Source organism: Prionailurus viverrinus, chromosome C1 (genome assembly GCF_022837055.1).
Source record: "Prionailurus viverrinus isolate Anna chromosome C1, UM_Priviv_1.0, whole genome shotgun sequence".
Classification (NCBI taxonomy): domain Eukaryota; kingdom Metazoa; phylum Chordata; class Mammalia; order Carnivora; family Felidae; genus Prionailurus; species Prionailurus viverrinus.
The window spans coordinates 21,797,408-21,813,098 of NC_062568.1; the positions used below are offsets into that span (position 1 = coordinate 21,797,408).

General features: G+C 39.1%; 1 protein-coding gene across 3 annotated transcripts in view; it reads right to left on the reverse strand.

The window, feature by feature from the left end:
* Positions 1-14,652, reverse strand: part of UNC80 (unc-80 homolog, NALCN channel complex subunit) — a 228,118-nt gene extending 213,466 nt beyond the window's left edge. For all 3 annotated transcript variants that reach the window (XM_047871278.1, XM_047871276.1, XM_047871277.1), the window contains exons 1-4: positions 14,561-14,652; positions 13,547-13,595; positions 10,502-10,658; positions 9,058-9,359 (exon numbers count right to left, since the gene is read on the reverse strand). In XM_047871278.1, coding sequence (XP_047727234.1) covers positions 9,058-9,359; positions 10,502-10,658; positions 13,547-13,595; positions 14,561-14,652 — 600 coding nt within the window. The remainder of the gene's footprint in view (positions 1-9,057; positions 9,360-10,501; positions 10,659-13,546; positions 13,596-14,560) is intronic.
* Positions 14,653-15,691: the final 1,039 nt, after the last annotated feature.

Genomic DNA, 15,691 nt, shown 5'->3' on the forward strand with positions numbered 1-15,691 from the left:
TGGTGTGCTTTTGGCAAAATTAATAATTAAAATGCAGCTTTGGGCAAAGCATGAAACACAATTACTGTTTTGTGTTAGCAGTGATCAAGGCCTGTTTATTTTAAGAGTCTTGGCAGACCTCTTGTGGTTATTGTTGTTATTCCTCTTAAGTATTTAATTGTCCTTCTCTTTCCCTCTTAAATCAATATTCTCAGATATTGGCTATTTTGACTTGTTAATTCTCCAATCCATCTCTTGTTTTTGCATTTCATATAACCAGGAACATATATTTAGACCCTTCTAGTATATTGTTTTGTTATGTTGTTTCTCAAAAATCTTTAATCCCTTGAGGGCAGGGATCTATCAGATATCCTCCCTCTTCCATAGCACCCGGCATCATCACAGTGCTTAATACAGTATTAGAAACTAGGTGCACAATAGGAGCTCAGTAAGTACTTGCTGAGTTGCACAGACCTTACAACTCATATTCATTCAGTCTATCTACAACTTAAGCTCTCTTCCAGGGAGCACATTTTCTGCTTCATCGTTACATCATTTAAAATGCAATCTCATATTATGTAAATTAAAATATATTACATTCTGAGATTACATTTTAAACAACTCAGCCACTGACTGGAATTAAAATAAAAACTTTAAAAAAATAAATTAACAACCCAGTCTCTCAAAAAAATGTACAGATGGAATCAGAGAATGTTATCACAGATTAATGAACACAACCAAGACCTAGAGATTCACTTAGGGCAGTGATTTGCAACCCTAGCTTGCATATTATAATCACCTAGGCAGCTTTGGAGGCCCAGGTGTCACTTCCTTCCCTGCCCAGACCAATTAAATTAGAATCACTCAGTTCTCGGCTGACTTTCATGTGTAGCCATGGTTGAAGACCAATGAGCTAGAAGGATAAGATGTAGGAAGAAATTGTAATAAATAAATAAATAAATAAATAAATAAATAAATAAATAAATAAATAAATAAATAATAAAATAAAAGGAAAGTGATCCTGAAAATGGTGAATCACCGTGGCTCAGTGTCAAAGGAAACTTCAGCTAGAAAGGTTGATGAAATCCGCACATTGATACAGAAAGGCCTCTTCTGTAAGCTATAGACTAGGATCCTGGCACTACAGCAGTGCCCACAATGGGAAAGCATCTAGAACTCCCTATAGAGGTATTAGGAAAAGCATGTAAAGCACTTGGCCAAATTCAGTCAACATTCATTCTACAAATATTTGTAGACCACCTACTGCATACCTGCTACTATTCTAAGTTCTGGGCTAGAACAGTGAACAATGCATACAAAAATTCCTGCTCTCCTGGTGCAAAAGAGAAGAAAAGCAGGCAAAGGGATGCATCAGGCAAGGTGTTGATATTTTAGACAGCATGGCCAGGAAAGCCCTTATCGTGAAAGCGGCTTTAAGTAAAAGGATCTGAATGGAATGAAGGAACTGCCAAGTAGATAATTTCAGAAAAAAACATTCCATGAGAAGGAATCAGTAAGTACAAAGGTCCTAAATATGCCTCGTGTGTTGAGAAACAGCCAGGAGACTCTGTGTCTAGAGTCAGGTAAATGGCAGAAGAGTAGAAGAAAAAGAAAATAAGGTCAAAGAAGTCACTGAGTTCCAAATAATACAGGGCCTGATAGGTCATACTAAGAGCTTCAGCAGTTACTAAGACGGGGAACTTAGTAGTGGTATGACATTACTGGATGTACGTTTGATACGATTACTGAGGCTATTAAGAATAGTTTGAGAAAGGGTAAGGGTGGAAAGAGAGTCTGTTTAGGAAGGGTAGAAGATGATTAGAGGAGGGTGTTGGTAGAGGGCAAAATGAGAATGGTAGATTCTGGATACATTTTGAAAATATAGTCTGCAGAACTGACTGGAAGTGGAAGGTGAGAGAAAGAGGTGTCAAAGATTTTTGGCTTTGACAAAGATAGGCAAGATGAAGAAATAGCAGGTTGGGGGATATCAGGAGCCTAGTTTCAGACATGTTAAATTTGAGATACCTGTTAGACATTCAACTAGAGATACTGAATAAGCAGCTTGACAGGCGGGTCTGAAGTTAAGGGAACCTAGTATTACATGTGGTGTTAGATCCAGCAACCAGGGGATTAAACGTGAGCAAAGCTTATCTGATTTGTCTCCAGAAATGCAGGAAGTCAAATCTCAATTGACCTGGTTTTTATACCTTTGGAACTCCATCCTTTTCCATGTTCCTCATAAGTAATCTTGGCACAAATAAAACTCTAGTGGACACTACATCAGAAGGTAAGTCCTCTTATACTGAAACACTGGCCTTTAACGTTGTCTCAATTGATTCACTCACTGATAGTTACTGTCATTATTTTATCTGATATATTTCCAACTAGATTGTATATTTATGGAGACACATTGAGATTTCCTTCTGTACATTTCTCCTTGAGCATCAATACATACTTGTTGATTAATGGAGCATAGTTTACATTCCAAAAATAGCACCAATTAAATCTAATCATTCTTCAGACTTGAACACTTGCAAAATGTATGGCCTCCTCTTATGTTGCTATGTTCCTTTGTAAGTCCTTTTAAATTGGCTGAATGCGTAAATTCTGGGACTCTAATTTTTCTTCTGGAGTCCCCATTAGTGGGTCATCTAATGCTATGAATGCACATATGGCCACAAAGTTGATAGCTGGAAATGACAGTATCATTCAAACAGCTGTGGGCATGTAGTCTAGTAAGGTCCTTAGAAAAACCAGAAGACATAGACACTGGCAGAGTCAATATCCCCACATTTCAGATGCATTTCTTACTTTCACTGAAAGCCTGCTCCATGATAGCATGAAACTATTCTAAATATGCTTACTAGTAGTTTAGAGAAATCGAATTGAAAAATTATTCTTATCTTAAATTTCATTTTAAAGTTGTTTACTTCACACATACAGATTTTATAAAAACCTCCTTGAGGGCTTGGATTTTGTTTTATCCACTGCTGAATAAAGCACTCTTAAGAGTGCCTATCATAGAGTAGGCACTCAACAAATATTTATTGGAGGCATAATTGAATATGATCAGATCATGACATCCCATTTAAATTCCTTAGTTGTAATAAATACTCAGCATTTTTCACTAATAAAATTAAATCTAGCTGAAAATAATATATTTGACAGAATTTTTAGGTTATTGGTTTCATGTAATATATTTGAGGCAGTTATAAATTAAAATCACAGAATCAATGTACAGAAATCTGTTGCATTTCTATATACTGGTAACGAAGCAACAGAAACATAAGTTAAGATAATAATCTCATTTACAATTTCACCCAAAATAATAAAGTATCTAGGAATAAACTTAAGCAAAGAAGTGAAAATCTTGTACCCTGAAAACTATAAAACACTGATGAAAGAAAATGAAGATGATACCAAAAAATGGAAAGACATTCCATGCTCACAGATTGGAAGAATAAATATCGTTAAAATGTCTATATTACCCAAAGCAATCTACACATTTAATGCAATCTCTGCAAAATATCAATAACATTTTTCACAGAACTGGAACAAACAAAATTGGTCCTAAAATTTGTATGGGACCCCAGAAGACACTGAATAGCCAAAGCAACCTTGAAAAGATTGAAAAAGAAAAAGAAAAAACAAAACTGGAGGCATCGCAATTCCAGGCTTCAAGTTATACTACAAAGCTATAGCATTCAAACTGGCACAAAAATAGAGACACAGATCAATGGAACAGTATAGAAAACCCAGAAAGAAACTCGCAATTATAAGGTCAATTAATCTTTGACAAAGGAGGAAAGAATATGCAATGAGAATAAGACAGTCTCTTCAACAAATGGCACTGGGAAAACTAGAGAGCTACATGCAAAGGAATGAAACTGGACCACTTTCTTACATATACACAAAAATAACCCCAAAATGGATTAATTACCAAAATGGATTAAGGATCTGAAACATTAAAAGTCCTAGAAGAGAGCACAAGCAGCAATTTCTCTGACATCAGGCATAGCAACATTTTTCTAGATATGTCTCCTGAGGCAAGAGAAATAAAAGCAAAAACAAACTATTGGGACTACATCAAAATAAAAAGCTTCTACACAGTGAAGGAAACAACCAACAAACTAAAAGGCCACCTACTGAATGGGAGAAGATATTTGCAAATAACATATCCAATAAAGGGTTAGTATCCAAAATATATAAAGAACTTATTAAACTCAACACCCATAAAATAAGCAGTCTAATTAAAAAGTAGGCAGAAGACATAAACAGACATTTCTCCAAAGACATCCAGATGGTCAACAGACACATGAAAAGATGCTCAACATCACTAATCATCAGGGAAATGCAAATCAAACCTACAGTGAGATGTCACTTCACACTTGCCAGAATGGTTAAAATAAAAAGCATAAGAAATAAGTGTTGGAGAGGATGTGGATGAAAAGGAACCTTCTTACACTATTGGTAAATATGCAAACCGGTGCAGCTGCTGTGGAAAACGTATGGAGGTTGCTTAAAAAGTTAAAAATAGAACTACCCTATGACCCAGTAATTGTACTACTGGGTATTTACCCAAAAAATACAAAATACTAATTCAAAGGGATACATGCACCTCTATATTTTTGCAGAATTATTTACAAATTTACAATAGCCAGGTTATGGAAGCAGCCCAAGTGTCCATCAATAGATGAAGGGATAAAGAAGATGTGATATATACAGTGGAATATTATTCAGTCATAAAAGAGATTAAAATCTTACCATGTGCTATGACATGGATGGAGCCAGAGAATATAACGCTAAGTGAAATAAATAAGAGAAAGACAAATTCCCTATGATTTCACACATATGTGGAATTTAAGAAACAAAACAAATGAGCAAAGGAAAAAAAAAAGAGAGAGAGAGATAAACCAAGAAACCGACTCTTAACTGTAGAGAACAAACTGATGGTTACCAGAGGGAAGGTGGGTGGGGGAAGAGGTGAAATAGGTGATGGGGATTAAGGAGTGCACTTGTTGTGATGAGTATTGAGTGATGTATGGAATTGTTGAATCACTGTATTGTATACCCGAAACCTATGTAACAGTGTATGTTAACCATACTAGAATTAAATAAAAACTTAATTAAAATAATAGAAAAATGTGCATTGAGTTGATTATACACTGTCTTACAAAAGGATGAGCCATTTATATTAGATTTATTTGCTAATTAATGAATTAATGCACTCAATAAATATTGATTAGATACCTACAAAATTGCAATACTATGTTAGCTATTCAGAGTACAGTGATAACTCCCCACCCTCAAACCATTGAGAATCTAATGGGAGAGATTGACACATAAAGCAATAATGATAATAAATTAAAAATAACAATAAAAATCTGTGTAGAATATTATAATGATAGAGGAAGAGAGGGATGGATCTTAAATGAAATTGTGAAGGATATGTAGGAGTTTTCTAGGCAGAAGAGAAGGGCATGAGAACATTCTAGGGTGTAGGACCAGGATGAGAATAGGCCTGGAAAAAAAGCATGTTATGTTCTTGGGGAGACTCCAAACAGTTGGAGCTCATAGACAGAAGTATACAGGCAGGTCATGAAGGGCCCAGTTACCAGACTAAAGAGCTGGAGTTTCACTGGCTGTAGGATAAGAAATTAACAAATTATTTTAAGCATGTCGGTGACTTGGTCAGATCTACATAGATTGCTTTAGTGTTGAAGTTGGATTTTATGAGACAAGCCAGAAAACTGTGAATCCAGTTAGAAAGTGACCTCAATTGGATTTCAGCCTCCTCCACTTCCTGCAGCACCATGTCCTATAAAAGCCTTAACCTACAACACTGTCTGTATAAGTGCTGACTGGCTACTTGAGGGAGTAAAGTCAAGAAAAGGCCTGACACGTGGGGCAGCACACAGGGGTTGGGGACTACAAATTTGTAGAAACACCAGTCTAGATGGTTGTGTGGTTTTCCCCCAGAGGAGCATGCAGGTATCTGGGGGCAGGGATAGAAAAAGTGGACTTTAGTCATGACCTGGGGTTGGAATTTTGAAGGGCAGATGCAAAGGAAGCATAGGGAAAAGGGACATTAATGGTGCTGGTGAGGAGCAGTTCACATGGGTGCACAATGGCTAGGAAAGTAGGGACAGACAGGGTCTGATAACCAGCAGGGAAATGAAAGACCTAACGTAGTGATTTTCAATCAGGGGCAATTCTCACCCCCTGCACACCCACTGGGGACATTTGGCAATGTAAGGAGTCATTTGTGGCTGCTGCAACTCAGAGGGAGGAGGTGCTACTGGCATCTGGTGACTAGGGGCCAGAAATGTTACTGATATCCTACACTGCACAGGATGATGTCTTACAAGAAAGAATTACCTGGAACCAAATGCTAACAATGCCAAGGCTGGGAAACCCTGATCCAGGGCCTGTACATTTCCTAAATATGTTTTAAAAAGCAAACACCTCACTCAGAAGGAAAAGGCCTTATGAAGAATTTATTGACTTATTAATATTTTTTATTCCCTATAGCATCTGGAATAATATTTCCTTCATAGCAATAATAAAATGATGAAATAATAATATGCTAGTAATGACAGCTAATAATAATTGTTTATTACGATTTAATCGCTGTACAGTGTTTTATATGCCTCATCTTATTCCCTTATAAATGCTCCAATTACTTTCTTATAAATACTCCAGGCCATAAGTAAAACTTGAGGGTTTTGAGTCAGAAACTATCCAGAAGTCTTCCCTGAAAGAGGATCTGGCTCCCTTCCTACTAATAATACAAAATACTAATGGCAAGAAAATGCCGAGCACTAAAAGCAACTAACCATGTGTTAATGCCTTTTCGTGTGTAATGTGGAGCATTGTCGTAGGTTTAATCACGAGGCCCCATAAAACTATTCTTACTCGGGAAAACGGAGGCTTCAAGAAGCCGATTGCTCAAAGTCGTACAGTAGGAAGCAACAAGCACTGGATTCAAGTGCAGGCTTGGACTTGGACTCTCAGCCTTGTCTTCAGATAACATCACAGCTACTCCTGTCACTTCTACACTTGCACATTTTTTAGTCCAGGGGCTTCTTCTCCACAGATAGTCACCGCTATGGGCTATCAGTTTTTCAAGAAGCCTTCTTTCCTGTCTTCTCCATTTGAAGGACTATGTACCTACATATAATTGCTACTCTTGGCACCTGGATCAGCTTCTGATAATAAGTGGGTCTACTCAGTGAAGTCAGTTGTTAAATATTTATTGGGTACCTCATTTTTAGACACTGGAAATACAGTGTGACCTGGATGGGCAGTGTCCCTTTGCTCAAGAACTCTGTTCTAGGAGGGTGATGGGCAAGAAACATAAAAACAACCACAGAAAATAATTTCAGGTACTGATAAGTACTAAGAGGGAAAAAAAAAAGTACAGTCATGTGCTAATGACACTAAGGTAACCAGGAAAATTCGTTTTGAAGTGATGACATGTGAGTTGTGAGTGAATTGATAAGAAGGTCACGGCCATAGGAAAATTTAGGGGATGAGGGGGAGGGTAAATGTTTCCAACAGAAGGAAAAACCAGTGCCCGACTTGAAAGCAAGAATGAGTTTGAGGGTGAGCCTCAAGTGAGCTCAGAGGTTAGTGAACGAGAAAAAGGCAATTGATATGGAGAGAGATGAGGCTGAGAAGGTGGGCAGGGGCCTAGACCTGCAGGTCCCATAGGCCAGGGGATGGTCTCAATTACAGAAATGCTTTTTAGTAAATTTACCCATCATAAAAGACTTTTTAAAATGGAAAGCCAAAGTTTTTAAAGCAGCAATTTAATTTGATTTTACAACATTTAAAATTTTTAGTATGTTTCATGGGAAATGTGGCCAGTGCACGTAAAGCCGTTTGGGAAGTTACAGGTAATTTCAGTTCTATTCCTAGCAGCAATTGGACAGAGTCAAGTGAAAGCGAATTTTAACTAAAACTAAAATGAGTGAAGACTCACTAGTTCATTCTCCTTATAGTGATTGTTAGTGGTCTCACAATCACCTACACACACACACACACACACACACACACACACACACACAACTTGGAACACCCATTCATCAGGATCCTAATATTCTATTAAAGAACATTTGAGTATATTATTTTCTTCCTAACTCTTAACATAGCCCTCAGATGGAATTTATTCATCCACAGAAATAACAAATAGATCTTGATTTCTTTCCATGTGTTAGAAACGTACTGTGTCTTCACATATATTCAGCTTGTGTTAGAGATATCCACAACTGTGTGCAATGGAGGATCTGAGACGTTAAGTAATATCACCAAGATCACACAGCTAGAGAGTGGTGGCATAGTAATTTCAAATGATAATCTTTTTCAGATCCAAGGGATACTTGTATATAATTGTATTTTAATACAATTGGTTTCCATGTAATCTTATGTTTTGTATTTTATGCTTTAAGAAATATTTTGAACAGCAATTCTCACCTTGTATCACACTGTCAAAAAATCCACAGTATATAAAACACTTAAAACTTCTGCTCTAGATCTGCATTATAATAGAGATAGCTACAAGGTGCTGTAGAGAAATACAAAGGAGATAGTGACTAAGTGTACATGGGGAGTTTCAGAGGAACAACTTCATGGAAATGATAACACTGAAGTTAAGCTTTGAGGAATCATGAGAAGAACAGAGGAAGGAAAGAGAGCAGAGTGAACAGCAAGGGCATATTCAGGGAATGGCTCCCAGAGCTGGGTCATGACGATACTAGTAGGGACTAGCAAACGACAAATTAAAAAAGAAACTGAAGGTTTGGATCATGCTTGGCTTGATATGCCATGTTTAATATTTGGACATTTTCTTGGGACAGAAGGAGAACCACTGAAGACTTTTAAGTAGATAAATGATATGCAAAGAATTGTGTTTTTGAAATAATGTCCAGTGGTTTGATATAAAAATAAAGCTCTCCATGTCTGGCTTGCTAGGAGATCGTATCAAGACCTGGTCAACCAAATATGGAAATATGGAAGCATCATCTGAAGCCCACCTCACATCTATCCACCCTCAGCCTCATACTAGCCCCTGCTTACCTTGATCCTGTGTACCAGAGGAGCAAACAGAAACACAAAGAGCTCCACAGTAGCCATGGAGTTCTGGAAGATCTTCCTTCGGTTGTTCTCTTCTTCATCATTGGAGCTGCTTTGGCAAGGCTGCCCGGGGGAACCCTGGTTTTCTACCTGGTGGATGAAAGCACTGCTGCTGCCACCCCAGCTGGAGCCATGGTCTGTGCCCCCAAACCGCTCACTGTTGCAGTCCTGGGGGGCCTCCAGGAGCATCCAGTGCAGGGTGTGAAGGAGCTTTGTTTCAGCAACACCGAGTTTATCCTGGTGGCCTGCACGGGGACAACCACAGAGCCGAGTTAAGACCAACTCTGTACCTTCAGGTACTGATAAGTACTAAGAGGGAAAAAAAAGTACAGTCATGTGCTAATGACACTAAGGTAACCAGGAAAATTCATTTTGAAGTGATGACATGTGAGTTGTGAGTGAATTGATAAGAAGGTCACGGCCATATGAAAATTTAGGGGATGAGGGGGAGGGTAAATGTTTCCAACAGAAGGAAAAACCAGTGCCCGACTTGAAAGCAAGAATGAGTTTGAGGGTGTTCTGTCACCAGAACAATTGATATCCACTTTGGGTCTGGGAAGAACATCCTTGCTTTGCTCTGTGGCTTGATTTCCTGGGAGACACTGGCATTTCTCTGTACCTCTTACAACCACTGCTGGAAGGGTTCATTCTTGTTTTGGGGCTTCCTAACTGGTTAAAATCCCTACAGAATAATATACTGTCATAGGAATATCACATGTCCTCAGTCATATATATATGTTATATATATATAATCTCCCCAAATAGGCAGCATAGAGGTTAAGAACATCGGGTCTGAAGGGTCTGAAGATAACGATTACTCTACTTTAGACAGTGTGATCAAGAAATGCCTCTATAAAGGTAACATTTGAGCAGAAACCCAAATTAGGGCAAAGAACTGGATGGAAAAGAGCATGTAGAGAATGTATGCAAACATGGGGTGGATGTTAGGACATATTACCATGTTAGAAAAGCAATCTGTAAAATAATCTAAAAAAGAGGAAGAAATTTTGCGCACACGCATGCACATACACTCAGTACTACAAAGTGCAAGGGGTCACTTTGGGAGTTGAGAGGGTAAAGAAGACAAATCTGATCGGAACTCGTCTTGGATGGGTGATAGTCTTTAGCTTCCCTATAATCTTCTAATGTTTAAAAGGAAAATATATTCACATATATTGGAAAATAATTAAAAATTTTAAGACAAGAGTGACAGTTTCTTTGTTGGTAAGATGGAGATCATGGTGGTATCAATGGGAGGGGGCTTTTGTGAGGATTTAATGAGATCACGTGTGTACAGGGCCTGGGAAAATAGTAAGTGCCCAGTAAATGTCGTTACCATGAGTGTAGATGGTCAGAGGCCATGAAGAAGCAATGCAGAAGAACCAACCTAACTTGTTCCTGTTTGAAAGCAGGGTTGCAGTGCAGTGGAGGACGTGAGGCAAAGCAGCTTGTACCAACTCCCATCTGGAAATGCTCTGGATGGCTTCAGAGAGGGCTGGAGAAAGGCCATGCAGTTTATTCTCTACCAACACTCGTTCAAAGGACTGTAGATACCAAAAAAGAAGAAAAAAACATGTAAAATAAGGAATTAGAGATCCTGATTGGTGAGAAAATGGACACCAAGGTACTACAAGATGCAAATCGGTGGATGAGATATTTGAGGGTGCACTCACACAGCATTTCATAGTATATGTTGACATATAATGGTTCCGTGAGAATTTCTTTTTACCCATTTTAGGTTTTTGATTTAAAATACATGACTTGAATTATTAAATAATTTTTCTTTCCACCAAAATAAGCTTCCTCTTAAAAAAAAGCACAACAACATATTTAACTCATGAAATTCTTGGAAGTAGTATTTTATAAAATGCTGCTGAGGCATCCAAAGGGTCTGTGACAACTGCAGAACAAAGTAAAATGTCTTTTCTGAAAGTGTTTTCAGGGCAGAATTTATGTCAATTTTCAACAAGCGCTAACTAAGATACAGTTCTTTCAAGAAATCTGATTTTGGGGCCCCTGAATTATTCCATGTCCCTAGCGACAACCTGGCACAAGACATTCCTTACCTAATGCCTGTCATGGTAAAAATACTTAATATATCTGTTGAATAAACAAAGAAAGGGAGGGAGAGAAGAAAAGGAAGGGAAATATGCCATAAGTTTTGCTCATTTATTAAATCTTCTGTCTTGTCCAGGGATACTTCCAGAAAGTGAAGCATCCCAGAATAAATGTGACCTACTCAGTTTCTGTTGTGCTTGTTGTTTGGATGAGGAGGACATCATTATAAGATGTTAAGGAAAGTAGAGCTACCAAATATTAAAATAAATTTAATAAATATTCGACTTGTATGAACTGAACCTGATTGCTGCTTCATGCCACAAGTGATCAAGAAAATTGTGGAGGTGTGCTCTAGAGTGATCATAATACAAGTTCCAAGTATTCAAGCTGTATTATTGATATTATTAGGATGCCGGAGAAAAAGACACAGCTTAATGGAGAGACTCTTCAAAGAAACCTAATTACTTTTTGACTCAAAAAAGGAAAATAAGGAGTAAAAGAAGAGATACCGTCTTTAAGAAAAAAAAAAACTAAATAAAGACAGATCCAAATGCTTTTAAATTCTTCAGCCCTGAGGTATCTAAGTATTCATTAAGTAAAGGGTGAGTATGTTGGGAATCAAAAGATTATAAAGAATTTACGCAGTCTTGTTGAAAACATTTTAGAGGATGAGTTGTATTTTATAATAGCAGGAGTTGTATTTTATAATAGCAGAGCACTCTGGGTACTTAATGTTACTTTCTTCTTAAATGTTACTAATATGAGTTTTTTATTATTTTTTCAACCCTGAACATCATTTTTTATACTTTTATTTATTTACGTGACTTAGTTATTTTATATTGCATGACTATATTAAAAATGTCAGACATATCTTTGCCAAGAACAGGGAAAAGTTAGGATTATTTTAAGCTAGTATAATTGTAAATGTGATGTATGGAAGGCCCAGAGGTTTTTTAAGTGTCAAATTACCCTACCTTGAGCTAAGTACAACAACAAATTTCATTAAAAGGTCCTTATTAGAAATTTATATTTTAAAAATATCCTTGTGGCAACTTTGAATGGCAGGTGATACAACAAAACAAATTCCTACTTGAGTATGTGTACCTGTATTTTTAACTCTCTAGTTGGCTTTCATCATTTAAAAAAAATGTTTTTTTATTTATTTTTGAGAGAGATAGAGAGTGGGAGTAAGGGAGGGGCAGAGAGAGAGAGGGAAAGAGAGAACCCCAAGCAGGCTCCACACCATCAGCACAGAGCCTGATGCGGGGCTTGATCTCATGAACTGTGAGATCGTGACCTGAGTCGAAATCAAGAGCCGAATGCTTAACCAACAGAGCCACTCAGCACCCTGGATTTCATCATTTTAAAATCCCTAACACATTTCAGAACTCCTTACTATGTAGTCATCTATGTAGTCATTGGCAAATATTCAGGGCAATGTCCAAATGGGTAGGTTTCCACTTTTAGGTTTTAATATATGAAATGTGAAGACCTTTATTGGAGCTCCAGATTTTAATGAAACCCGTGAAAAGTTCACTTGATTTTTGCTTCATGATTTCATGGCTTTTGTTTTCAATTTGTGAAGTGGGAAATTTCAGAGATATGGGATTCCCTTAGAATCTCAGGACAAGTGCACTCTATAGAGTATAAATACTGGTAGCATTACTTTCATAATTATTTTACATTATCTATTTTCAGACTTACACCAAACATACAAGACATGAAAGTTCAGAATTGCACATTACTTTGAGTAGTTCTTAGGTACTCATCTCATTAGCTTCCACTAGAACAGTCTCTATTTTGTTAAGGATTGGACTTCTTATACTTGCCCTGCAAGGCCCTTCACCACCTGGTTGTCTGTAATCTCTCCACCTTTTCTTCTCCTCCTCTACCCCTATCCACTCTGGGCTAAGGTCCTTTAGATGTACTGTTCCCCTCTGTTCTCTCCTTACTCATTCCTCCCCCCCCCTTTTTTTTCACATCTTTGTCTAAGAGTCACATTAGCAGGTGACCTTACCTATCCACTGCTCTAAACATGGAATCCACCTCCTCCCCCAGCTGCCATTGCCTCCAGTCTGCTTTCTTACTTAATTTTTCCTCATAGTACTTATCACTATCTGGGCTTATTATGTATTTTACTTATTTGTCAGTGGCTTGACTTCCTCCCACCAGAATGCAAACTCTGTGTTTTGATTATTGCTCTGTCCCGTCATATGGAACTATGCCTAGCACATAGTAGGTGCTCAATAATATTTACTGAGTGAATTAATATAGTGAGTGAATCTATATGGTCAGTACAATTTAATGCCTTTCTTTGGGTTGAAATTGCCACACAGAATATGGAAATAATCATTAAATGGTGAATATCACATACCACACATGAGGCTTCATATTGTTTCCCCAGTTTAGGCCTCAAAAATGCACTGAAAAATTAATAGAGATATTTGTTATAAGTAAAAATGATTAGCATCTTTATGACATTTTTTTTCAACGAATAAAACATGGTTCTATGAAACTCAAATCTCATGCCTCCCTATAGCCTGTTAATGAGCAGGTGTTGAACAGCTGACGACATTTGCTTTTACATGTGTAATTACATATATGAAAGAGATGTGGCTCTCCACATTTTCTGTATCCACTCTTATTCTGAAGACTTCTACCTAACCAGATTCTAAATTGCCAATGGTCAGGAGTGGTGTATTACTCATGTATATAATTATATTAAAAACTAAAAATGAACACAGTTTGTGGGCTATGATTTCCAGAATCTAATTTGTTATCTGGTACATTTCCAAAATAATAATACTGATAATAATACTACTACTACCAATAACAATAATAATGGAAATTTTGTTTCCTGTTTATTGGAATAGGTTTCAGGTCTTTCCAGGAAAAAATAAAATTATAAAATATCCTCCTTCTCAGGGTCTTGAACCAGGAAGACTACATTGGCTGAATCCGAGCAAAAATGGTTAACAAGTGGGCACAGCAGATATTCGCCAAACAGGAGCTGGAAAAACAACAGGTCACCGGCCTGGAATTACAGCAGGAGATGGAGGGGCAATTGGACGCAAGAGCACAACCAGTCATAATTATCTTCCCTAGTTCCCCGCCCCCTCTTCCTAGGCTTTCTGCCCTCCCACCCTCTAAATAATGTATATATTTATTCAACTGCCAATCTGCTTGTCGCCAAACTTCACGGAAATATTTTTAAAATGCGTGTTTTTAAGCAGGTGCTGAGGGCTTGCTTTCCAGCCCCAGAGAGGGAGCTGCAGGCTGTGGCGCGGCCTCAGCAGCAGTGGCAGCAGTGGCAGTGGCGGTGACCCAGGCGGCCCCAGGAGCGCCCCCAGCCCAGGGCGGCCCGCGGCGCGCCCTCTGCGCCCCTCACCTGGTTTGCCGCCACAGGAAGGTCTGGATGGGCAGGGGGATGCCGCGGCCGCTGTCCTGCTCCTGGCCTTCGGAGCTCTTCCTCTTCACCATGATGGTGGCTCCTGGGAGTCCTACTGCAGGACCCAGCGCTGGCTCCTCGCTAGCCGCCGCCTCCTCCTCCTCCTCCTCCCGCTGCTCTCCCCAACTCTCATCCCCTCCTTCCCCGAGGCAGAGCCGGCTCTCTCCGCCCTGATCCCCCGTCCCTCTCTCCTTCCCCCACCCCTCCCCGCGCGTGGAACATGGCTGCGGGAGGAGGGGAGGGCTGGAGGAGCCGCGGAGCGAGGAGGGGGGCGCTCGGAGGAGCTGTCCGCCTCGCCGCCCCCGCGCCCGCTCCTTGCTTTCAGTACCACCCACTGTGGACAGCGGCCCGCGCCGGACAGCCCGGCGGGAGAGCAGAGCAGGGGACAGGTTGAACGGCAGCGGGATGGTCCAAAAGATCCACGCTCTGCATTGCACGCTGATCCCCTCGCGCCTCTTCAAGCCCCAGGATTCGGCTTCCTTCCCTCCGAGCTGCACCCCAGGAGTGTCCCCTGTCCTGCTTCCCAACCTCAGCATCCAAAGAACTGTCACGGTCTGGGGAGGAGGAGCTTTCGGAAACCGCAGAACAGTCACTAACACTGGCATCATTCGCACCTCAAGCAAGGAGGTCAGGAGTCCACCCTTGGGTTTTAGCAGAAAGAGCACATGAAAATTATTAGGAGTGTAAACAAGGAAGGGATTAAGCTTGGCAAGACCGGGAAAGCTTGAAAGTTTTCTGATGTGAGAAATTATTTTAAAATGGTAACCACAGGAAATTAACCTTGCTCATTTTGCTAAAGCAGGAATATCCCCAAACTAGACAGTTGTATCAGTTAATTGTAACTTGAGAAAGAACATTTTAATCATGCTATTAGGAAATGCTGTTTATTACAGTCCATTAGTGTACTTGGGTGATCCTGTTCATTCCGAAGATAGCTGCCATTTTCCTTCAGTTGTTATAGTCAGATGTCTATATAGTTAATAGATGGATTACTGTCAGATGTTTTATCTAGCAGCAAAACAAATGGGGGTGGGGTGAAATGAAGCAGTTGGAGTAGAAAATCATTGCTGT